Here is a 24,871-nt window from a genome sequence, read left to right as displayed (position 1 = left end):
CTTCGTGTTTCACTGTTGCAGTAATTTGCTGGCAGGTTGCCCTCAATCGGCCTGATTAACAAGGTCTTGGGTCCTGCTTCAGTTGCTGTCCCTTCTTCCATGACGTCAGGTCATCAGCGGTATAAAACATTCAGCAAACACCATTACATCAGTCTTTCTTGCTGCGCAGTGCCCAAAGCAGAAGCAGTTGGGAAGTGCCGGTCATGCGGCTCCTGAAATTTTCATTTTCGAGTTTCAGAACCAAAGTCTTCAACTAAAAAGCTAAGTACCCCATTGGGGAAACTTTTTCTTGCTCCTTAATGATGTCAGTAAAAGTTAATAATTGCATACCTTTTGGGAAGCAAATACCTCATAAGGATTTTCATTTGTACTGTATTCCTTGCCTAGGCCCTGACCACAACGTACCTTGCTGTCAGTTTTGTGCTAAATTTAATCAATCAACCACTATTAAGCATCTGTATATTTTTGCTTTTAAATATTTTGGCTCACGCTTTAATTATCCAGAAATTTCGTCAGTTAGCAGTCATACTACCGGCACGCCTAAAAAACGCAAAGAAAAAGACAGAGACAGGCCGTCGAGGTCCAAAACTGACAACACTTCTCCTAAGCCAGTCGCCAGTTCGCTGGTACTCAGTGAGACGCTTTTGCAGCCCCTGATACCCGCTACTTCTGATTTGCAGGCCTCTACTGAGACCCATTCGGAGTCCGGTATGCCACGAGATGCTTCAGTTATGGAACCCGCGGATGTCTCTGCCTCAGATGGGTCCAGAGCTGCTGTGCAGGCACCGGCTTCTGAGGGTGTTTTCAGGCCTACAGATTTGTATATTAGACCATCATCTTTAAAACTAAGGCAAAAATCTAAACCTGTGTCTAAAAAACTGATGCTTGGGCCACATGTGCAGGCCCCTATGCCTAAAAAACAAATGATCAAAATGGCTGAAGATTTAATTACTCTGATCAGGGGTAGTCAACCCCCCCCCCCCCCCCCAAACTAAGAGTCCTAGGCAAGACATTGATTATGAATCTTCTGAACAGGATTCTATTTCTTCTGACTCTTCTAATGAACAGGATTTGTCTATTCCTACTTATGAGAACTCTGATGCAGAAGATTCCATTCCTTCTGCTTCTCCCCCTGAGGATTTTTCTTTTGGGGAAACTTTACATACCTTAAGGGAACATTTCCACTGGGGAAGTCAGGATTTCTCTGAATCTAAAAAGAGACTTAGGGATTTTCTCCTTCTTCCTCAGCATAGGCCATTGGCTATGCCTCCTGTTCTAGACATTGTTGATGATGTTTTTTCAGAATCTAGTGTGGCTCTTGATTCTCTGCCTCCGTCTCCTTGTAAGCCAGACAGATGCTACAGGGTTCCTGACTCCCACAAATTCCTTTTCAAAAATCCTATTGCAGATCCTGAAACCATTTTTCAGGGTCCCAAGGGCATTAAAGCTTCTACTGCTAAAAATCCAACCCCTTCTGATAGAGATTCCAGGGCGCTGGATAGATGGGGTAAGAAGGTTTACACTTCTGCAACCTTGGCAATCAGGGCTTTAAACTGTCAATTTCATATGCTTAAATATCAACAGCATATCATGGGACTGCTTAAACAGAAAATTATGATAATTTCTGACTATGTGGAAAGTAAAGATTTACAGGATCTATTGTATTCAGCTGAACAAGTTGGAAAACATACTTTGCAATGTAAACAGCATGTAAGGAGGATACACTAAGACAATCGAAGCCAACCAAATAAACTCCAAGTAAATTCCACAGGCAATTTTATTAGAACATATTTTGTTCTATAAAATTGCCTGTGGAATTTACTTGGAGTTTATTTGGTTGGCTTCGATTGTCTTGGTGTATCCTCCTTACATGCTGTTTGGATTTTCTCTTTTTTGAGAGGATACTTAATCCTGGTTCGTGTTTTTTTTGACTCTCTTCATACTTTGCAATGTGGTTTTGATTCTTTGGAAGCCTCTTGCAGGGCAGCTGTAACTTGGTCTGTGCTAAGAAGGCATGCTTGGCTCAAAGAGCAAACTCTGCCTGATCATGTTAAAGCAAAATTGTTGGATGTTCCTTTACAACAGGACCGTCTCTTTGCTAATAAGGCTGAAGAAGTTTAAAAAAGATGGAAGATAAAGCTAAATCTATGCAAACTGTGAAAGATTTCTTACAAGTGCAACCTCCAAGATTTAGTAGGCACTGGCCTACTAAGAACTGGTCCTTTGCAGTTCCTTCGAGAGCCACTCAAGTCAAGCCCAGACATTCCAAAGGCTCCAGGTTTCAGTCACAAGGGACTTTTAGAACAAAACAATGGGGTGCCTCTTTTTCCAAATCTGGAAACAACAAGACACTTCCCTATGGTAAGCAGCCTCAGTGACTTCCCTCTACACTTACCAAGCACTTACCTTTTAGCTGCCCCTTTGGAGGGAAAACTGGCACTTCATGCAAGAAACTGGCAACTTATAACCCAGGACAAATTGGTTTTAAATATAGTGTCCCAGGGATATAGATTTCATTTCCACACGTTGCCAATCCCATGGCCAGACCCTGCCCCCAAATCAGTGGGCAGAGGCCCAGAAACAAGTACTGTCCCTCATGAACATGGGGGCTATTCATCCAGTATCAGAAGAGGAAAAGGGACAAGGTTTCTAATTAAAGACTTTTCCTGGTACCCAGAAAAGACAAATCATGGCGTCCAATTCTGGACTTATCTACTCTAAACATTTCTGGGCATTCCAAAATTCAAGATGCTGACTCTTCAGTTACTTCCAATGCTAGGCAAAGATGCCTGGTTGGTAACTCTAGACCTAGAGGCTTACCTGCATATCCCAATCAGGGAATCTTGCAGAAGATACCTCTGCTTCAAAGCAGGCTACTTGCATTACCAGTTCTCTGCACTGCCCTTTGGCTTATCTACTGCACCCAGGGTCTTCACAAAGTGCCTAGCTCCAGTAATTGCATTTTGCAGGCAAAGAAATATTCATACCTGGACGACTGTCTAATTCAGGCAGAAAACAGGGACATTCTTCTAAAATGTCTGGCATTTGTAAAAAGGGTTCTAACTTGTCTAGGGTACACTATAAACGAAAATAAATCACAACTGTTACCCTCTCAAAAATTACTATCCTGAGTGCGAGCTTGAATACAGCTGCCCAGATGGCTTTCCTTATGCCAGAAAAGCAAATTCATTTGTTAACTTACTTCAAACAGGTGTCCACAAAAACCCTGCTATCTGCAAGACAAATTCTGCAAGCCTTTGGGTTCATGGCCTCCTGCATTCTTCTAATTCCATATGCAAGACTGCATATGAGGAAACTTCAGTGGTACTTAAAAAGTTTATGGAGTCAACATTGTCCCAGCCTGGAAACAATGATTCCTATCATACCTTGCCTGCAACTAGAGTTCCTATGGTGGACAGAGGCCTGCCACCAAAACAAGGGACTGCTATTCACTCCACCCCCCTGCCGCCCAAACCCTAACTACAGACGCATCAGACCATGCTTGGGGGCTCATCTGGCAGGGAAGTGCATTCAGGGCAAATGGAGCCCAAATCAAATGCACCTTCATATCATTCAAAAAGAAATGCTAGCTGTACAGAATGCACTGACAGCCCTCAAGGACTACCTTCATCCAGGACAACTAATGATAAAGACAGACAACAACACAGTTGTGGTACATACACAAGCAGGGGGGTACACACTCCTACCCCCTTTGCAGACTAGCCATGGCATTGTAAAACACGGCCTTGGCCTACCAAATACAACTACAAGCACAATTCCTGCCTGGAAAGCTGAATACTCTGGCAGACAAACTAAGCAGAAATCTCATGGACCCACATGAATGGAAACTGGAACCACGGATTTTCAACATGTTGACACACAAATGGGGGAGTCCAGACATAGATCTTTCTGCCTCACCCGCGAACTATCAGTTGGACAAATTCTGCACAAGAACTCATCACAAAAAAGCCTGGAAAGTGGATGCTCTATCCTTCAGCTGGAAAAACCTATCAGTCTATGCCTTTCCCTCTCTGCCTCTGCTCTCCAAAGTTCTAATAAAAGTCAAACAGGACAAACCAAAAATTATTTTGATTGCTCCGGACTAGCCTCGCCAACACTGGTACCCATTACTGCGCAATGTGTGTCACCTGCCTCAGACACCTTACTTACTCTCAGCAGAACAACCAAATTCTGCACACTTAGCTCCAAACTTTGAATCTTGCAGCGTGGCTAATCACCTAAATTCACCCTTAGCATCCCCTCAGCAAACCTGTGCTGGATGTCATTTTGGAGGCAAGAAGGCCTAGTACTAGAAAATCTTATGCTGACAAATGGAAAAGATTCTGTGCCTGGAATCGGTCACAAGGGATAAGCACAGCAGTGCCCAATATTCCTCAGATTTTACAATACTTAACTGAAATGCTTCACAAGGGCCTGTCCTTTTCTTCCATAAAAATCCATGCCTCTGCTATTTCAGCTCATTACAACACGGAACCTCCCCTCTTCTCTCATTCTCTGCTAAAGCAGTATCTCAGAGGGGCCAAAAACTTAACACCACCCAGGACAGCTCCAACCCGTGCCTGGGACCTCAATTTTGTATTGCAAAACTCGCTTTCCCTCCTTTCGAGCCAGCTGCTATTATGGCAGTGGAGCCTTTCATCATTTTTCATGCGGACAGGATGTAGTGCAGGTTGGCGTTGAACATTTTGTTTTTCTTGCCTCAGTATATGGATGTCAGAAAAAGTGAATAACTGTATTTCTTGTGGGAAGCAGATACCGCATAGGGATTATCATACATTGTGTATACCTTGTTTAGGGCCTGATTAGTGTTTGGGCATCTAAGGCGCAAGGACAAAACAGTGAAGTCGGGTGAGAGAGGTTTTGCCAGGAGTCTCTATGGAGTCTCAGGCAGATACTTTACTGTTACAGGATGTGCCCTCTCAGGAAGTAGGCCAGGCTGAGGGGGCTTCTCAGGTAACTGTTCTTCCCTCTCTTCCCAAGGTAGTTAGGGCCTCTCCTTCTGTTTCCTTCAGCTTCTGTAGGGGCTTCTCCTAGCATTTAGGGCTCTGTGCCTAAGAAACATATGCTTAAAATGGCTGAAGATTTGATTACTCTGATTAGAGGTTCTATGCCCCCACCTGATAAGAGGCCTAGGGTGGAACAGGAGTTTGATAGTTTTGAACAGTGTTCAGAGGCTTCTGTGGAAGACTTTCTCCTCCTGAGGATTTTTCATTTTCAGAGACTCTTCACTCCATGAGGGAGCACTTTAAATGGGAAGGCCAAGATTACTCTGACTCCAGAAAAGGCAGCTATTCCTCCTGTGTTGAATGTGGTGGAGGATGTTTTGCAGAGGCTTCTCTGAACCCTGATTCCTTGCCTCCTGCTCCTGTTAAGCCTGATAGGTATTATAGGGTGCCCAAGCTCATAAGTATTTGTTTAAGAGTCCCAGGGGACCCAGAAACTGTTTCTCAGGGGCCTAAAGGTGTTAAAGCTTCTGTTGTTAAAAATCCTGTACCCTCTGATAAAGAGGCAAGGGCTTTGGATAGGTGGGGTAGGAAGTATATACTTCTTCCACTCTAGCCATGAGAATTGTCAATTTCATATGCTGAAATATCAGAATTATCTCCTTTCACAATTGAAATCTAAGGTGGATGCTTTGGCGGAAGGTATTGAGTGTAAAGAATTGCTGGATTTGGTTCATGTGTCTGAACAAGTGGGTAAGCATTCTTTGCAGTGTGGTTTTGATGCTGTTCAGGCCTCCCGAGGGTGGCTGCTACTAGTTCTGTTCTTCGCAGACATGCATGGTTGAAGGATCAGAATTTAGCTGAGCATGTTAAGACCAGGATTTTGGATGCTCCTTTACAGTCTGATGTGTTGTTTGGACCGCCTGTGGAAGCAGTTTTAAAGAAAATGGAGGACAAAGCTAAGTCTATGCAGACTGTTAAAGATTTTTGCAGGTGCAACCTCAAGTTTAGTAGAAATTGGCCTGCTAAGGGGTGGACATATCCTGCTTATGGTTCCCAGTCTAGGGGTAGATCTCTCAAGGTTCGTTTAGGCCTAGATCAGACAGTTCACCTGCTCAGACTTCTGGTGAGGGCAGGGGTCAGTCCTGCAGAACCAATGACCTGCCTTTTCAGCTGCCAGTGGACTCTCGTCTGGCAGCTCCTTTGGGAGGAAGATTGTCTCTTTTCAAAGAAAATTGGGATTTAATCACTCAAGACAGATGGGTGCTGGATATCATTCATCACGGTACAGATTTTATTTCCACACAATGCCCCTTTCAAAGGCATGCCAGATGTTCCTCCTCCACAAAGAAAAGAGGCTCTCAAGCAAGTTTCTCAGTTACTCCAGATAGGGGCTATTCAGCCAGTCCCTGTGTCAGAAATTTTATTCTCGCCTGTTCCTAGTACCAAAGAAGGGGAACACGTGGAGACCAATTTTGGATTTATCTATCCTCAACACTTATCTGGACATTCCCAAGTTCAAGATGTTGACGTTACAGCAACTGTTACCTCTGCTGGGCAAGGATCACTGGATGGTAACTTTGGATCTCAAGGAAGCTTTCCTTCATGTGCCCATATGGCTAAGTTGCACAAAGTATCTGCGGTTTGAACTGGAGATTTTCATTATCAGTTCTCTGCATTGCCCTTTGGCTTATCAGAGTATTCACAAAGGTTCTGGCTCCAGTGATAGCTTACTTCAGGCTTCAAGGCATTCAAATTTATCCTTACTTGGACGACTGCCTGATTCTGGCTCAAGAAAAGAACACCTTCTACAGCATCTGGAATATGTCATAGCAGTGCTAAGATGCCTAGGGTATTCTGTGAGCGAAATAAAGTCCAGTCTAGTACCCTCTCAAGACATGTGCTTTCTGGGTGTGAGACTGAATACAGCAGCCCAGATGGCCGGACAAACAAAAGAGTCTGTCACTTTACTTCCATCAACTATCTCATCAGTCCGTGCTGACTGCAAGGACAGTCCTTCAAGCATTAGGGTTCATGGCATCTTGTATTCTGGTGCTTCCCAATGCCAAACTGCATATGAGGAAGCTGCAATGGTATCTCAAAATGTATGGACACAGCACTGCCAAGATTTGGACACTGTCATTCAAATAATACCTTGCCTTCAAAAGGAATTCTTGTGGTGGGCTCAGGAATGTCACCTAAACAAGGGACTCTCTGTGACCCGGCAGGGGGCGAGTCAGATTTTAACGACGGATGCCTCGGACTCTGCTTGGGAGCTCATCTAAATGGAAAGTGGATACAAGACAAGTGGCCTGCCAGACTACAGCATCTACATATCAACATGAAGGAGATGTTAGCAGTCCAGTTTGCATTGCTGGCGTTCAAGGAGTTACTTCTTCCAGGGCAGGTGTTGATTCTGACAGACAACACAACTGTCATGTGGTACATCAACAAGCAAGGGGGAACACATTCTTATCCTCTATGCAGGCAAGCAATGATTTTATGGGAGACAAGCCTGCAACTGCCTCTTCAGGCAAGGTCTCTGCCAGGAGCACAGAACTCCTAGCAGGTGTATTAAGCAGACAAATCATGGATCCCCACGAGTGGAAACTGGATCTTCATGTATTTCAGAAATTGACAGTGTCATGGGGAACTCCAGACATAGATCTGTTCGCTTCTCCACTAAACCACCAGCTGCCAAAGTATTGCACAAAGGGGTTTCATCACACAGCTTGGAAAGTGGATGCTCTGTCTTTCAGTTGGAAAAACCTTCATGTCTATGCTTTTCCACCTCTACCTCTTCTTCCAAAGGTATTACTAAAGGTCAGACAGGACAGGCCAAGGATGATTTTGATAGCTCCAGATTGGCCTCGGCAACACTGGTACCCACTTCTAAGGAGTCTTGTAAAGAAGCCTCCATGGCCTTTACCTCTGATTCCTCATCTGTTATCTCAGAAGGACGGTCATCTGCTCAATGTCAAGCTTCAATCTCTCCATCTCACAGCTTGGCATATTCTGTGTTGAAACATGGAAGGTCTCAGCTTCCTCAACAAGTTTTAAATGTGATTATGGAAGCTAGAAGGCCTAGTACTAGGAGAAAAATGGAAGAGATTTTTATTTTGGTGTACAAGATTTCAGAGCCTAATTTGAGTGTGGCTCTTCAATATCTTACTGAGTTATTGGACAAAGGTTTGTCTTTCTCTTCCATAAAGATTCATGCTGCAGCAATTTCAGCTCACTATGATTGTGACCCACCTTTGTTTTCGCATCCTTTGTTCAAGCAGTTTCTTAGAGGGCAAAGAATATAAGACCCCGAGCTCCTACTCCTGCTTGGGATCTCAATTTTGTGTTGGAAAAACTTACTCTACAACCGCAGCTACTGCTGAATTGAAATATTTGTCATGGAAGACGGCTTTTCTGTTGGCTATTACTTCTGCAAGAAGGGTGTCTGAGTTGCAGGCCCTTATGGCAGTAGAGCCCTTTGATTTTCCATAAGGACAGGGTATCATTAATCCTTCCTTTATGCCTAAGGTGGTTTCTAGTGTGGCTTTAAACCAAACTATTCATTTGCCTACGTTTTTGCAGATCCTCAAAATAAAGGGGAAAAGATTTTGCACACTTTAGATGTACACAGGCAATTGCGTTATTATTTGAGCAGGACTAAAGATTTTAGGCAGTCTCAGCAGTTGCTTGTTTCTTTAAGTTCACAGGGCAAACCTGTGTCAAAACAAACTATTTCTAGGTGGATTGGCTTTTGCAGTGCATTTTGTTATTCCCATCATGGCAAAGAGGTTCCAGCTGGGATTAGGCCTCATTCCACTAGGTAAGGATATTCTGGAAGCAGCTACTTGGAGTTCAGTGCATACTTTCTCTAGGCATTATCACCTGCCTATATACTCTAAGACTAGAGCTGGTTTGGCATGTTGTCAGCTCCTGCTACTTTATAATTTGCCAGCCTCCCTTACCTCTGCTTTGGGATTCTGAAGAACATAGTACAGTTTACATGCTTATATTTTTGTATATATATTACTGTATATATTGTACATGTTTATTGGTGCAGGTTGTTTTGGGACTTGTCTTTTGGGTCTTCTGACATCTGGGAATAGTCAGGACTGCAGCAAGGGAATCCTCGAACATCTACATTTATGGTAGGTACAAAACTGTACTGTGTCTCTCAGGACCAATCCATCCTTCATGCCTAAGGTGGTATCCAGTGTGGCTCTTAATCAGATCATTCATTTGCCAACTTTCTTTCCCAATCCACAGAACAAGGGGGAACAGATTCTGCATTCATTGGATGTATGCAGACAACTTAGATTTTACTTAAACAGGACAAAATCTACTGGTGGCATTTGCTGCAGGGGCAAGAGGGAAAGGCTATTTCAAAGCAGACTATTTCCAAATGGATAAGCCATTGTATTTGTTTCTGCTATATGCACCATGGTAAAACTATCCCCCAGGGGATCAGATCTCATTCCACCAGGGCTGCATCTACTGTCTACTTCTACTGCCTTTCTCAGAGGTGTTCCTGCCAGAGACATTCTAGAAGCTGCTACTTGGAGCTCAGTTCATACGTTCACCAAACATTACCATTTACTTTTCTTTAAATCCAGTGCTGGCTTTGCCACTGCTGTCCAGCAGGGCCTTATAGCTGGTCCTAATGCTGTATAATTTCCTCCACCCTACCATATCTTTGGGAATCTACCCAAATGTAATGACTGCAACAGTGAAACACGAAGAACATAGTACAGTTGTGCGCACTTACCATAAATGTAGATGTTCAAGTGTATTCACTGTTGCAGTCCTGGTTACCCTCCCTCCAGTCCCCTATTTTTCTCTGACTATACCTATACTTTCTTTCACTATGCTTATAAGCCCTTTTGGTGTATTTGCTTTTGGGATTGGAGATATATTTTTTGTGTTTTTAATTTTATTTGCTCTCCATTTGGGGGGCACCTGACACCTGGGGCAAGAAAAACTGATGTAATGGCGTCGGCTGCATGTTTTATACCACGACCTGACGTCATGGAAGAAGGGACATTAACCGACGCAGGACCCAAGACTTTGTTATTCAGGCTGACTGAGGGCAATTTGCCAGCAGATTACCCAAATGTAACGACTGCAACAGTGAATACACTCGAACATCTACATTTATGGGAAAGTGTACACAACTGTACTTTCTTTCCTTTCTCTAGAGTTTGACATCTTTTCAAGGTCATTAAGCTCACTTGTTTGCGACCACTTCAGTTACCTAGACAAGAACTGAAAATGGAATGGGACTCCTTTCTCTTTATACTGCATGTTCTGTTGATGTTTGCAGGATGACATTTCTTTTCCTTTGTGTGGACAGCTAAAAGCCCTAGACATCAGAGAAGATTGTGGGGTATTTTTCTGGTGTGGAAGGGTCATCTTTGAATCAGCTTGTGTTTAACTTTATGTAGAATTAACATATGAATGCTGTTAATGCTTAAAAGGTAAAAATGCAGAGATTTCTCTATTCCCCCTAAACCACTGTGTTATTTTTTTATGTACTCTTATCACTGAATCTATGAAAGACCTGCAAGCAGTCCTCAGAATATGTGTGATTTTACCCCACCACCAAAAAAGTAAAGGTAAGATAATTAACACTGTTTAAAGAAGGGCCTTGATTGCCTGTCCATGCCAGTATGCATATAGTGTTAAAGGTATGTTTTTCATTCCCTTGATTTCCTTAACCTTGTGGCGTCTTTTTGCCCCTTTGTTTTACTTCTGTGTAATGGAGTTGTACACTTTCTCTCCCTCTTAATTTTCTCTTGATTAATGGAGAAAATTACATTAGAGTACCACTTGACATCATGCAGTGCCGACTAGACACCATAAACTATTAGTTGTCTATTTCCAACCAGAACTTCTTACTCGTGACTTGAAGCTATTACTAGTGGTTAATGAGACGGGAAAGAGATCTTATCATGCTTCGCTTGTGGTTTCATTTTCTATAACTATTTTTTTGGTAAGTGAGTCCTTTTCTTTTAACCATTGGACTTTGAGTAAATTTTTTATTTTCAGAAATGGGTACATGTGTGTGTGTGTGTGTGTGTGTGTGTGTGTGTGTGTGTGTGTGTGTGTATATATATATATATATATATATATATATATATATATATATAGTGCACATTCCACAAATCCAGTCTGTTCTCCAAATAAGTTCAGAATATTAACTTGAGTATTTTCTTGTTCAGTTCTAGGTCTCGTTCAAAATCACATTCTCCTCAATTACACAACAGGGAAAGACAGTACCCACGAGCTTATCAGAATCCAAATCAGAATCGTGACTTCAGGGGGCAAAACAGAGGATACAGGAGACCATTTTATTTTCGTCAGCGTGGAAGAGGCTTCTATCAACGAGGCCAGTACAATAATAATCGAGGAGGTTATGGAAATTATAGACAGAACTGGCAAAATTATCGTCCTAATTACAGCCCACGAAGGAATCGTTCCAGGTCCAGGTCTCCAAAACGAAGGTCTGCGTCACCTCAGTCTAGGAGCCGTTCTAGGAACTCTTGTAGATCTTCCTCTGATAGATCAGAAAGATCATCTTCTTCTAGATCTTCATCTCCACATAGTAAGTCTCCTCTTGCCAGGCGTAAAGGTTTAAAATCAAAAAAAGCAGCAAAGGAGGCAAAGTTACCTGCTCAGGAGCAACGGGAAGCTGACTCAAAGGAAAGGAAATCAATTGATACAGGAGATCGCAGTATCAAAGCATCAGAAGGATCTTCTGGAACTGCTCAGGTTGTTTCTGCTGCTTTGGATGCTAGTCAGACTAGTTCTGCAGCTGCATCAGCACTAAGTCCAACAAGAAAGAGTCCTCTACATTCAGTTGTAGTAAAACGTTCTCCAGCTTTATCGGTTCCAACGCAGAAACCTTCCCCACATTATAGCCCACCCAGGCCACATGCTGTTCAGCAAAGTACTGGTATATCAAGTGTTTTACATCGTAGTGCTTCAAGGCAGAGTTCAAGTCCAGTGAGAAAAACTTCTCCAATTAACAGTAGCTCTCTAAAAGAGGATAACAGGATTGGGGATATAAGCCCACCAGCTGCCACATATATAAGAAGGTATTTGTTTTTAATCTATTTTGTCTTTTATATGTTCATGTATAGGTGTGAAAATGTCTTACAAAATCTAACATAATTTGATTATATGATGACCAAATGTTATTAGACAGTTTATTATTTTGTTGCTGATGGTCATAGTTCTGTATTACATTTAATATATTTTCTGATGTTTATCTGTTCATAATTTCCCATTGCAGTTTGTGAGGGGATTTTTTTTTGCATTATTTTTTTACCATCAAGCTTACTGATCATCAGACCTCCCTGACTTGGTCTTTAGATCATTTCTGGGAGTCTTCACCAGCATCCTGGCAATTACAACATTTTTCTTTTTAAGCCCCTATCCCCAGTTTTCGTATGCATGTACATATTTCCAGGAAGGCTGTCACATTCCTGGATTAGTGAGATAAAACACATGCTCCAGGATAACCTCCGGACATCGCTTCCCCTCTTGCAAGGGGGAAAGCAACACAGGAATGTTCTGTTCTAGCCCCTCCTGAAGATACATAGAGACCCATTCTCCCATCATTATTTCCTGGTGCTTCCTTTTTTTTTTTTTTAATTTACCATGTGGTTCAACTCCTTTCTGAAAGGTATTTGCTGTCCATTGCATATTTTATGTGGTAATTCATTTTGCAATGACTGTCGAGCTTAAAAAATAATTACATGGTCTTTTCTAGTACAGAAGCTATGCATTACATGAAAAATAAATTCATGATCTGGTGAGATTAAAATATTGCCTATAGCACTTTATTGAGTGATGGGCAACAGAAGCATCAGAAACAGACTAAGAAATGAGATAATTGGTGTGTGTGTGTGTGTGTGTGTGTGTGTGTGTGTGTGTGTGTGTGTCTGATTTGAATGTGATTTTGTAACACAAGAGTAAGAATGTTATTTTTAATTGCCGTCTAAATTCACCAAACATCTGTCACTGAATGTGCAGTCAGTGAATATGCAAGCATTTTGGAATGCCTAATTATTTCTGGAAATGTTAGAAAGTCTAGAATACATGGCCATTCTTAAGTGCATAGCTAGAGCATCTATTTCAGGTGATTCTCTATTCTAATCGCTTCTCATCCTCTTGGCTAAGGTCAGGTGTAGTAATTTTTTCATGAGAAATTCATATTGTTCTTCAGTCTTGTCAAGAAGTTTTAATGTCTAAGCTGCTAAAGCTCACTTCTTACTACTAGTCAAATAAGATACGGCTCCACAGTCCTATCACAAATGCACACACTGTGAATAGAATAATAAACAAGAAACTGTGTAATCTGGTATTGTCTTTTCTGTCCATTCATCAACTGATGGGTTTTGGATCTGATTTTGGCTGTTTTTTCCCAGACTTAGGATCCGTAGCTGAGACTCCTCCCTGTACCCATAATCTCCTCCTGTCCACACATTACCCCAGATCTTGTTTATCATTCTGAGTATGGACATGATTTGTTGGCTCAGGTTTCTGACTCCTCCCTGTACCCATAATCTCCTCCTGTCCACACATTACCCCAGATCTTGTTTATCATTCTGAGTATGGACATGATTTGTTGGCTCAGGTTTCTGACTCCTCCCTGTACCCATAATCTCCTCCTGTCCACACATTACCCCAGATCTTGTTTATCATTCTGAGTATGGACATGATTTGTTGGCTCAGGTTTCTGTTGTGTTATGTGTTTCTAAGTTTTTCTTTTTGAAAGTTTTTGGTACTTCCCTGCTGTTATTTTTTCAGGAAATGTAGATCTCCGTTTTTATACTGAAGTTCCTTCCCTTCCATAAAAAAAAAATTACTCTAGGCCTCTTTGCATTCGGTGGTACTTTTCCTTTTCTTGCTTGTATCTAGTAGATATCCTTCAAGGATGCATCTGCAGTCATCACATATGGGTTGTCCTGCCTCAGGCAGCCATTCGGTCGGCCGGATTCCAAAGTCTGGGTCCGGCGTCGGCTGATGTCGCCCTCTCCCCAACGTCAGAGCACCTGGGGTATAAAAGCGTCAGCCGATGCCATCTTCCCCAGTCTTTCTTGCCGCGTGGTGCCCGAAGCAGAAGCAGTTCGCAAGTGCCGGTCGGCCAGCTCCTGTAATTCAGCTACCGAAGACTTCAAAAGCTAAGTACCCCATTGGGGACTCTTTCTTGCCTCAGCCGATGTCAGATAAAGTTAATAATTGCTTAACTTGTGGGAAACAAATACCTCATAAGGATTTCCACTCTTACTGCCTCCCCTGCCTAGGCCCAGACCACAACTTCTCGGCCTGTTCAGCCTGTGCTTCCTTCAACCGATGCACTCTTAGACATCGGGCAGAGTTTGCAGAGGAATTTTTTTGGGGCTAGTTTTTCATACAATATGCCGTCGGAGACTCCGACTTCACATTTAACAAAGAAACGGAAGGACAAGGACCGACGCACGCGGGCCGCGGTTTCGGCTGAAACCACGGCCAGGCCTACCGCGAGTGTCTCGGTCTCGTCTGAAACAGTCTCCTTGGTACTTCCGACCCCCGAAACCGCTCAGCCGACAACCTCGGCCCCGGAGGCCCCTGCTGAGTCGGTTATTGAATTTCCCTCAGAAACTGGTGTCTTGGAAACTTCCGACACCATTCCTCTAGACAAAACTACACCAGCATGTGGTGCAGCTAGGCCTCCTGCATCCATGTCCATAAAGGCTTTCACCAGGGCTAAAGCTGTTAAACATACAAAAGCTATGCCTCCCAGGGTTATTCCACAGGGACCCTCTACCAGTTCACAGATTCTAACTTTAGCAGAGGACCTTATCTCCTTAATTAGGGGCTCTCAACCCCATCCGGACGGAGGCTCTCAACCCCCTCTAGACAAAAGGCCCAGGGTTGAGCCCTCTGATCCCCACTCCTCAGAGGAGGCCTCTGATGGCTCTGCTCTCTCGGACTACCAGGAGGAGGCTTTTTCGGTCTACGAGGATTCTGATGCAGAGGAATCAATCCCCTCTGCCTCCCCTCCTGAAGAACTTTCCTTCGGGGAGACCCGTCACACTATGAGAGAGCATTTCAAATGGCAGGGCCAGGAATTCTCTGACTCCAGGAAAAGATTAAGAACTTTTCTGCATTTACCTCAGCATAGACCTTTGGCTATTCCTCCTGTTTTGACTGTCATTGATGATGTGTACTCTGAGTCTAGCATAACCCCTGACACTCTTCCTCCGGCCCTTGCCAAACCCGATAGGTACTACAGGGTCCCGGACTCACATCTTTTTCTTTACAAGGCCCACTCTGCTGATCCAGAAACTATTTCCCAGGGCCCTAAAGGGGTTGCAGCTACCACTACTAAATCTAATCTACTCCCCTCTGAAAGGGAGTCCAGGGCTTTAGAGAGATGGGGTAAGAAAGTGTATACTTCTGCTACTCTTTCTATGAGGGCATTAAATTGTCAATTTCATATGATACAGTACCAAGAGTATTTGTTAGATAAATTGCATAAGAAACTGTCTTCTCCTGAACCCCTAGATCGCAAATCACTTCAAGATCTGGTACATAACTCCCAGCAGGTTAGCAACCATTTCTTACAGTGTGGTTATGATGCATTGGAAGCTTCATGTAGGTCAGCTATGACAGGTGCAGTCATACGTAGGCATGCTTGGCTGAAGGAACAATCTCTGCCAGACCATGTTAAAGCTAAGCTTCTGGATGCTCCACTGGAAAAGCAAAAGTTATTTGGCTCCACTGCTCAGGAGGTCTTAAAGAAATTTGAGGAAAAGGCAAAATCTGTACAAACAGTCAAAGATTTTCTACAAGTCCAACCACCAAGATTCAGCAGAAATTGGCCTACCAAGAATTGGTCCTTTCCGGACACAGAAAGATTCCAGAGAGGCAAGAACAGGCGTGCCAGAGGTAGAGGGCAAGCTAGAGGCTCCTACAGAGGGCGTCAATGGCAGCCTCCCAACCAGAGAGGTAGTGCAGAACCTTCAACTGCTGCACAAGGACAGACTCAATGACTTTGCTTTGACTCCGCCAACCAGGGCTCAATTAGAAGCACCTTTGGGCGGAAAGCTTTCCTTATTCTCAGAAAATTGGTACAGTATTACAAGAGACGAATGGACACTGCAAATAATAGACTAAGGATACAGGTTCCATTTTCACACATTGCCAAAAAGAAAAGGCCTGCCAGACCTGCCACCAAATCAAAGGGCAGAGGCTTTGAAACAAATCTCCAACTTAATGCAAATGAAAGCTATAGAAAAGGTTCCTCTTTCAGAACAAGGCCAAGGATTTTACTCCAGACTATTCCTTGTTCCAAGAAAAGAAAATCAATGGAGGCCTATTCTCGACTTGTCCGCACTGAATACTTATCTCATTGTGCCAAAATTCAAAATGCTGACTCTACAGCAACTCCTTCCCATGCTGGGCAAGGGGTCTTGGCTGGTGACTCTAGACCTCAAGGAGGCATACCTGCATGTCCCTATCAGACAAAGTTGCAGAAGACACCTCAGATTTCTTGCAGGTTCAGAGCATTATCAATTCTCAGCATTGCCCTTTGGCTTATCTACTGCGCCCAGAGTATTCATGAAATGCCTGGCATCAGTAATTGCACACTGCAGACTTCAGGGGATTCAAATATACCCATATCTGGACGACTGCCTTATACAAGCGGACAGCCACCAAACTTTGGTAAAGGACTTGAATTATGCCATCCGCCTACTGCAGGCCTTGGGATATACAGTCAACATTCACAAATCAAGACTTGTTCCATCCCAAAGAATAACTTTTCTGGGTGCGGATCTAGACACAACCACCCAAATGGCTTTTCTTACAGAAGAAAAACAAAGACAACTACCGGCTTACTTCAAGAATCTGACAAGACAAACTCAGCTGACTGCAAGGAAATTCCTGCAGGCCCTGGGTTACATGGCATCTTGCATTCTTCTGATTCCACAAGCAAGGCTGCATATGAGGAAACTGCAATGGTACCTAAGGAGTTTATGGACTCGGCACAGTCACAGCTTAGAAATTTTGATCCCACTCATTCCATGCCTCCAAAAGGAATTTCTGTGGTGGGCTCAAGCAAGCCAGTCGAACAAGGGTCTGCCCTTCAGCAAACCAATAGCCAGCCAAACCATTACAACGGACGCTTCAGACCACTGTTGGGGAGCACACATGGAGGGCACATGTATTCAAGGTCTATGGTCACAAAAAGAGCTACACATGCACATAAACCAAAAGGAAATGCTGGCAGTGATACATGCAATCGAGGCCTTCAAACCCTTTCTGCATCAAGGCCACCTGCTAATAAGGACAGACAACACCACAGTTATGTGGTACATAAACAAGCAAGGAGGCACCCATTCCTACCCTCTTTGCAGACTGGCAATGAATCTATGGGAACTTTCCTTGAAACTCAATATAGAGCTGCAATCCCAGTTTGTGCCAGGAAAAGACAATATACTGGCGGACAGCTTAAGCAGAAATATCATGGATGCACATGAATGGATGCTGCACCCAGACATCTTCCTACAGATAACACAATCATGGGGAAGGCCAGACATAGATCTTTTGCCTCCCCACAATCATCAGCTGAAGAAATTCTGCTCAAGGACATACCACCCACAAGCATGGAAAGTGGGCGTCCTATCTTTCAGCTGGAGAACTCTAACAGTGTATGCATTTCCACCTCTTCCATTAATGACCAAGGTCTTACTGAAGATCAGGACTGAGCAGCCAAAAGTGATTCTGATAGCTCGGACTGGCCAAGACAGCACTGGTACCCACTGTTAAAGAGCATGTCACACGAAACCATGGCCTCTTCCTCAATGGCCACTTCTCCTGACACAGCACAATTACAAAACTCTGCATTCCAACCTGAAAACCTTGCAACTAACAGCCTGGAAAATACCTTGACTCCTCCTCAGGATAAGCTATCCAAGAGAGTGAAGGATATCATCATGGAAGCTCGCAGGCCTTCCACAAGAAAGGCATATTCAGCAAAATGGAAAAGATTTCACACTTGGAGCACCACAAAGGGCCTAGATGCGACAGTGATGAACATGCCACATATCCTGGAATACTTGGCAGAAATGCTCCATAATGGCCTGTCTTACTCTTCCATTAAAATTCATGCTTCAGCAATTTCAGCAGAGTACAATACTGACCCACCTGTCTTTTCTCATCCTCTCCTAAGACAGTTTCTAGGAGGAATTAAAAACATCAATCCTCCAAGGAAACCTCCAGTGCCTACTTGGGACCTTAACTTCGTGTTGGAAAAACTAACTCTGCCTCCCTTTGAACCAGCAGCATCTGCAGAACTACAGTTCCTGTCTTGGAAGACCGCCTTCCTTCTGGCCATAACCTCAGCAAGAAGAGTATCTGAGTTACAGGCCCTCATGGCAGTACAGCCATTTCTTATTTTTCATCAGGACAGAGTCTCATTGAGAACCAATCCTTCATTTATGCCAAAGGTGGTATCAAGGGTCTCATTAAACCAAGCTATTCACCTGCCTACCTTCTTTCCAAATCCACAAAACAAAGGGGAGAAACTAATGCACACCATGGACATACACAGACAGTTGCGCTACTACTTGGACAGAACTAAAAGCTACAGAAAATCTGATCAGCTGTTGGTGGCATATGCTGCTGGTGCACAAGGAAAAGCAATTTCCAAACAGACAATTTCAAAATGGATAGGGAATTGCATACATTTTTGTTATTCCTTTCATGGACAAACTGTGCCAGCTAACATTAGACCTCATTCCACCAGAGCCACAGCCACCTCCACAGCCTTCTTAAGAGGGGTGGCTACCAAGGACATTTTAGAAGCTGCTACATGGAGCTCCGTGCATACATTTTCCAAGCATTACAATTTACCTTTATATTCCAGATCCAGAGCAGGCTTTGCTACGGCAGTCCTGCAGGGCATTTTAGCTACACCATCCTTTACATAGATCCTCCACCCCCAGTATGGCTATGGTATTCTACCCATGTGTGATGACTGCAGATGCATCCTTGAAGGACATAGTACAGTTTTGTACCTACCATAAATGTAGATGACCGATAGGTATGCATCTGCAGTCAGGTTTACCCTCCCTCCTTCCCCTCTGTGGTATTTATTGGGTACTTTCCCCTCTCATAGCTAGCTGGGGTTATCTGTTATGGTGTATTTGTTTTATATATATATATATATATATATATGCATATATATTTCTGTGCATGTTTGGAATTTATTGCATTTCTCCAAATTTAGCCTTCCTTTGAGGGCACCTGGCATCTGGGGCAAGAAACACTGAGGAAGATGGCGTCAGCTGACGCTTTTATACCCCAGGCGCTCTGACGTCGGGGAGAGGGCGACATCAGCCGACGCTGGACTCAGACTTTGGAATCCGGCCGACCGAAGGGTTGCCTGAGGCGGGACAACCCATATGTGATGACTGCAGATGCATACCTATCGGACATCTACATTTATGGTAGGTACAAAACTGTACTTTTTTGATGCCATTGCTGGTATTTTTTCCCTGAAATATATCTATGTATGTATGTATGTGTGTATATATATATCTATATATATATATATATATATATATATATATATATATATATGAAGTATGTTGCTTGTAGCTCCAAGATGCCAAATTCTGATTCACATCTGAAGTATGTGTATTGTCTGGGACACCTCATCTAGATGAGGATTGCTCGTTTTGCATGGTCTGTGGTCATTGAGCCTTGATTGAACATTGTAATAACCTTGTGCTCATGTGTCTCATTCCTCCTGAATCTTCAAAATCTACATCTGGAGCTTCCCCATCTGGGAAAAAGTCCTCTGTGAAACACAAGGAGGACAAGTGATAGGCCCACAGAAAAGGATAATGAGGTGAAGAACTGATCCCCTGATCACTGTCCTTTGTCCATATTATCTTTGGCACTGACAAAAATTTCCAAGCATTTGGATCCAGTCCAGGTATGGACCAAGAGTCTTCCCTTACTGGAGCCAAGAGTTTTCCCAGATTCAGGCTGTCCTATGCTTTGGTTGCTCTTTCTACAGTAGAGAACTTCAAGGCCACCTTCCACATCTTTGTCATTAAAGTCCATCAAGTCTACCAGAGGCTTTACGGAAGCTGATGTGGATAAAATGATGATGAAGTTGCGTATAAGCAAAAAACAAAACTAGCACCGACTGACTAAAAGAAAATGAAATAAACCTATGGTCAAGATGAGAAACCAAGCTATTGCTTATTAAAGAATAAGCACTTTTGTTTTGTTATGTACAATACTACTTCAGAACTTCTCAGAGTCTGAAGAAGTTTTGTGTATAACAAAACAAAAGCGCTTATTCTTTAATAAATGATAGCTTGGTTTCTCATCTCGACCATAGATTTATTTTCATGATGATAAAGTCCCTCAGGACCCAAATTTAATTCAGAGATGTCCTTCATGGATGCATCTGCAGTCATAACAAGTGGGTTGTCCTGTCGTCAGGCAGCCCTTCAGTCGGCCGGATTCCAAAGTCCGGGTCCGGCTTCGGCTGATGTCGCACTCCTCCCGACGTCATCTCTGTTGGTCTTCGGGTATAAAGGCATCAGCCGACGCCATTTTCCTCAGTCTTTCTTGCTGCGTGGCGCCCGAAGCAGAAGCTGTTCGCAAGTGCCGGTCGGTCGGATCCAGAGATTACTTCTACCGAATACTACTTCGAAGACTTCTAAAGCTAAGTACCCCGTTGGGGACTCTTTCTTGCCTCAGCTGATGTCAGAAAAAGTTAACAATTGTTTAAACTGTGGGAAACAAATACCTCATAAAGATTTCCACTTTTACTGTCTGCCTTGTTTAGGCCCAGCCCACGGCAGCAGCCTGTTCGCCTGTGCTTTCAACCGGCAACGCTTAGGCGCCGGTCGGAGTTTGCAGAACAGTTTTCGGTTCTAATTTTGCGTACATTATGCCGCCGGATCCTCCGACTACCCAATCTACCAAAAACGAAAGATAAAGACCGACTCGCGGTCCGCGGTTTCGGCGAAACCATGGTCAAGCAAATCATGAGTGTCTCGGTTTCGTCGAAACCGAAAACTGAACAAAGTACAGCTGAACCTATTCCTACAACTGAGGCCCCTGCTACAACTCTCGAATCGACCTCAGAAATTTTACCCACTACGGTGGTTGACTTATCAGACACCATCCCTTGGATGTCTCTACCCCAGCACGTGGTGCTGCTAGGCCTCCAGCAGCCATGTCCATTAAGGCCTTCGCCAGGGCTAAAGCAGCCAAGACTACTAAAACAGTGCCTGTTAAACCCCCCACATCCAGGCCCTCTTCTAGTTCTCAAATACTTACTTTGGCAGAAGATTTAATTTCTTTAATTAGAGGATCTCAATCTCACCCAGACAGGGCCTCTCAGCCCCCAGAGAAGAGACCTAGGGCAGAGCCCCGAGCCAGTGTCCTCTGATGATTCTGCTGATGAATCAGACATAACTGACCAGCCAGAGGCTCCCTTCTCCAATTTTGAAGATTCTGATGCTGAAGAATCCATTCCAGCTGCTTCCCCACCAGAAGAATTCTCCTTTGGGGAAACCTTGCATGCCATGCAAGAACAGTTCCAATGGCAGCAACAGGATTTTTCAGACTCCAGAAAAAGACTTAGGACCTTTCTGCACCTCCCACAGCACAGGCCCTTAGCTATACCTCCTGTTCTCTCTGTGGTGGATGATGCTTTCAATGATGTTTGCTCCGCTCCAGATTCTTTACCCCCAGCCCCTGCCAAACCAGACAGCTAGAGCTTTAAACTGTCAGTTTCACATGATACAATACCAAGAGTTTATGCTTGATCAGTTAACTAAAAAACTAACCACTGATGAATCTCTTGATAAGAAATATGTATTAGAGATGGTAAATAACATACAACAGGTTAGCAACCATTCCTTAAAATGTGGCTATGATGCACTGGAGGCTTCATTTAGATCAGCCATGACAGGCACAGTGATAAGAAGGCATGCATGGCTAAAGGAACAAGCTTTACCGGATCATGTTAAAGCTAAGTTGCTAGATGCTCCTATGGACAAGACAAGTTTGTTTGGTACACCTGCCCAGCAGGTTATGAAGAAAATGGAAGAAAAGGCAAAATCTGTTCAAACTGTTAAAGATTTCTTGCAGGTTCAACCCCAAGGTTTAGCAGGAACTGGCCTGCCAAAAATTGGTCCTTTCCTGACTCCACAAAATTTCAAAGGGGCAGGAATAGACGTTCCAGAGGCAGAAACCAATCCAGAGGAGGTGCCTACAGAGGAAGACAGTGGCAAGGTAACAACAGAGGCACAGACACAGCCACTGCCACTACATCAGCACAACCACAGTGACTTAACCTAAATCCGCCTACCAGGGAACAAATAGCAGCTCCCTAGGCGGAAAGTTAACCTTATTTTCAAAGAACTGGCACTACATAACAAAAGACAAGTGGATTTTACAAACCATAGATCAAGGTTACCGGTTTCACTTCCACACTTTACCAGTCAAAAGAGGAATGCCAAATCTACCTCCAAATCAAAAAACAGAGGCTCTACGCCAGATAATGGAGTTAGCAAACATGAGAGCTGTGGAAAGAGTACCAACAGCAGAGCAAGGAAAGGGGTTCTATTCCAGACTATTCCTAGTTCCAAGAAAGGAAAAAGTTGGAGACCAATTCTCGACCTGTCCACCTTAAATACATACATCATTGTCCCAAAATTCAAAATGCTGACCCTACAGCAACTTCTTCCCATGCTGGGCAAGGAGTCTTGGCTGGTAACTCTAGATCTCAAGGAGGCATACCTGCACGTCCCCATTCGACCAATCTGCAGAAGATACCTCAGATTTCTTGCAGGATCAGAGCACTATCAATTCTCAGCATTGCCCTTTGGCTTATCTACTGCCCAGAGTATTCACAAAATGCCTGGCATCAGTAATCGCCATTGCAGACTTCAGGGAATTCAAATTTACCCATACCTGGACGACTGCCTGCTACAAGGGGACAACAAAAGCAAGCTGACAACAAATTTACAAAGGGTCATTTACTTGCTACAAGCACTGGGATACACAGTCAATTTACAAAAGTCAAGGCTGATACCATCCCAAACAAGGACATTCTTGGGCGCGGAATTGGACACAGTAAAACAAATGGCATTCCTGACTACAGAAAAACAAAAAGAACTTCCTCTTTACTTCTTGGCACTAACAAAACTGAACAAGTTAACAGCAAGAAAAGTACTGCAGGCCTTGGGCTTCATGGCATCATGCATAATCTTGGTTCCATTTGCCAGACTACATATGAGAAAGCTACAGTGGTACCTAAAGAATTTATGGTCCCAACACAGACACAGTCTAGAAACAGAAATCCCACTAATTCCATGCTTAAAACAGGAGTTCCTATGGTGGGCTCAGGCATGCCAGTCAAACCCAGGCCTACCCTTTCGCAGATGTCAAGCAAGCCAGACCATCACAACAGACGCTTCAGACCTAGGATGGGGGGCCCACATGCTGGACAAATGCGTGCAAGGATTATGGACACAGGATCAACTTCAACTGCACATCAACCTAAAAGAAATGCTGGCAGTAAAACTGGCAATCCAAAAGTTCAAACCATTTCTCAAAGAGGGCCAGTTGATGATAAGGACAGACAACACCACAGTCATGTGGTACATCAACAAACAGGGAGGCACTCATTCATACCCCTATGCAGAATGACCTTGGAGCTGTGGACCCTGGCACTCAGCTACAACATCCAGTTACAGGCAATATTTGTACCAGGGAAAGACAATACTCTAGCAGACATATTAAGCAGAACCACTTCGGATGCCCACGAATGGAAGCTTCACCCAAACATCTTTAAGACCATCTCGAAGAAATGGGGAATGCCACAGATAGACCTATTCGCATCACCTCTCAATCACCAGCGCAACAAGTGCTGCACGAGGACATTCCACCCATTAGCATGGAAAGTGGATTCGCTCTCCTTCAACTGGAAAGGCCTAACAGCATATGCATTCCCACCTCTTCCTTTGATACACAAGGTACTACTGAAAATCAAGGAAGAACGCCCAAGGATAATCCTGATAGCTCCAAACTGGCCAAGACAACACTGGTATCCACTACTGAGGAGCATGTCTCGAACAATATGTGGACAATTCCCTGATGCCTTTGATGTTAACGCAGAACCACTACAGCATCATACATCCAAACCTAAAAACCTTGCAACTGACTGCATGGAACATCACATAACAGCAGCTAATCCAGAACTTTCCCAAAGAGTTAAAGACATTATTCTTGAAGCACGCAGACCTTCAACAAGAAGGAACTATGCTGGAAAATGGAAAAGGTTTGTCATCTGGAGTAATGAAAGAGGAAAAGATGTGTCAAACATAGATATGCCTAACATTCTGGAGTATCTGGCCGAACTTCTTCATTCAGGCCTGTCCTACTCCTCCATCAAGATACATGCATCAGCTATTTCAGCAGAATACAGCTTTGATCCACCTGTTTTTTCACCTTTGCTCAGGCAGTTCCTCAGAGGAATCAAGAATGTAAAACCTCCAAGGAAACCACCATTACCAGCTTGGGATTTAAACTTTGTGCTAGAAAAGTTGACACTATCACCCTTTGAACCAGCAGCAACAGCAGACCTACAACACCTGTCATGGAAAACTGCTTTCCTACTGGCAATTACTTCAGCAAGGAGGGTTTCAGAACTACAGGCCTTAATGGCAGTGCAACCCTTCCTAATCTTCCACCAAGATAGAGTGTCCATGAGGACTAATCCTACATTTATGCCCAAGGTGGTATCCAGAGTGTCTTTAAACCAGGCAATCCACCTACCTACCTTCTTTCCCAACCCACAAAACAGAGGGGAAAGAATACTGCAT

General features: G+C 43.7%; 1 protein-coding gene across 1 annotated transcript in view; it reads left to right on the top strand.

The window, feature by feature from the left end:
• LOC122792263 (thyroid hormone receptor-associated protein 3-like) overlaps nucleotides 1-24,871 on the top strand; it is a 1,630,997-nt gene that overhangs the window by 675,607 nt on the left and 930,519 nt on the right. Inside the window, exon 5 of the mRNA XM_044060013.1 lies at nucleotides 11,183-12,058. Within this exon, the coding sequence (XP_043915948.1) occupies nucleotides 11,183-12,058 (876 nt within the window). The remainder of the gene's footprint in view (nucleotides 1-11,182; nucleotides 12,059-24,871) is intronic.

Source organism: Protopterus annectens, chromosome 1.part2 (genome assembly GCF_019279795.1).
Source record: "Protopterus annectens isolate FY-2018-M chromosome 1.part2, PAN1.0, whole genome shotgun sequence".
NCBI lineage: Eukaryota > Metazoa > Chordata > Ceratodontiformes > Protopteridae > Protopterus > Protopterus annectens.
The sequence above is the reverse complement of the archived record's forward strand: the minus strand, read 5'-3'. Positions and strand labels throughout refer to the sequence as shown.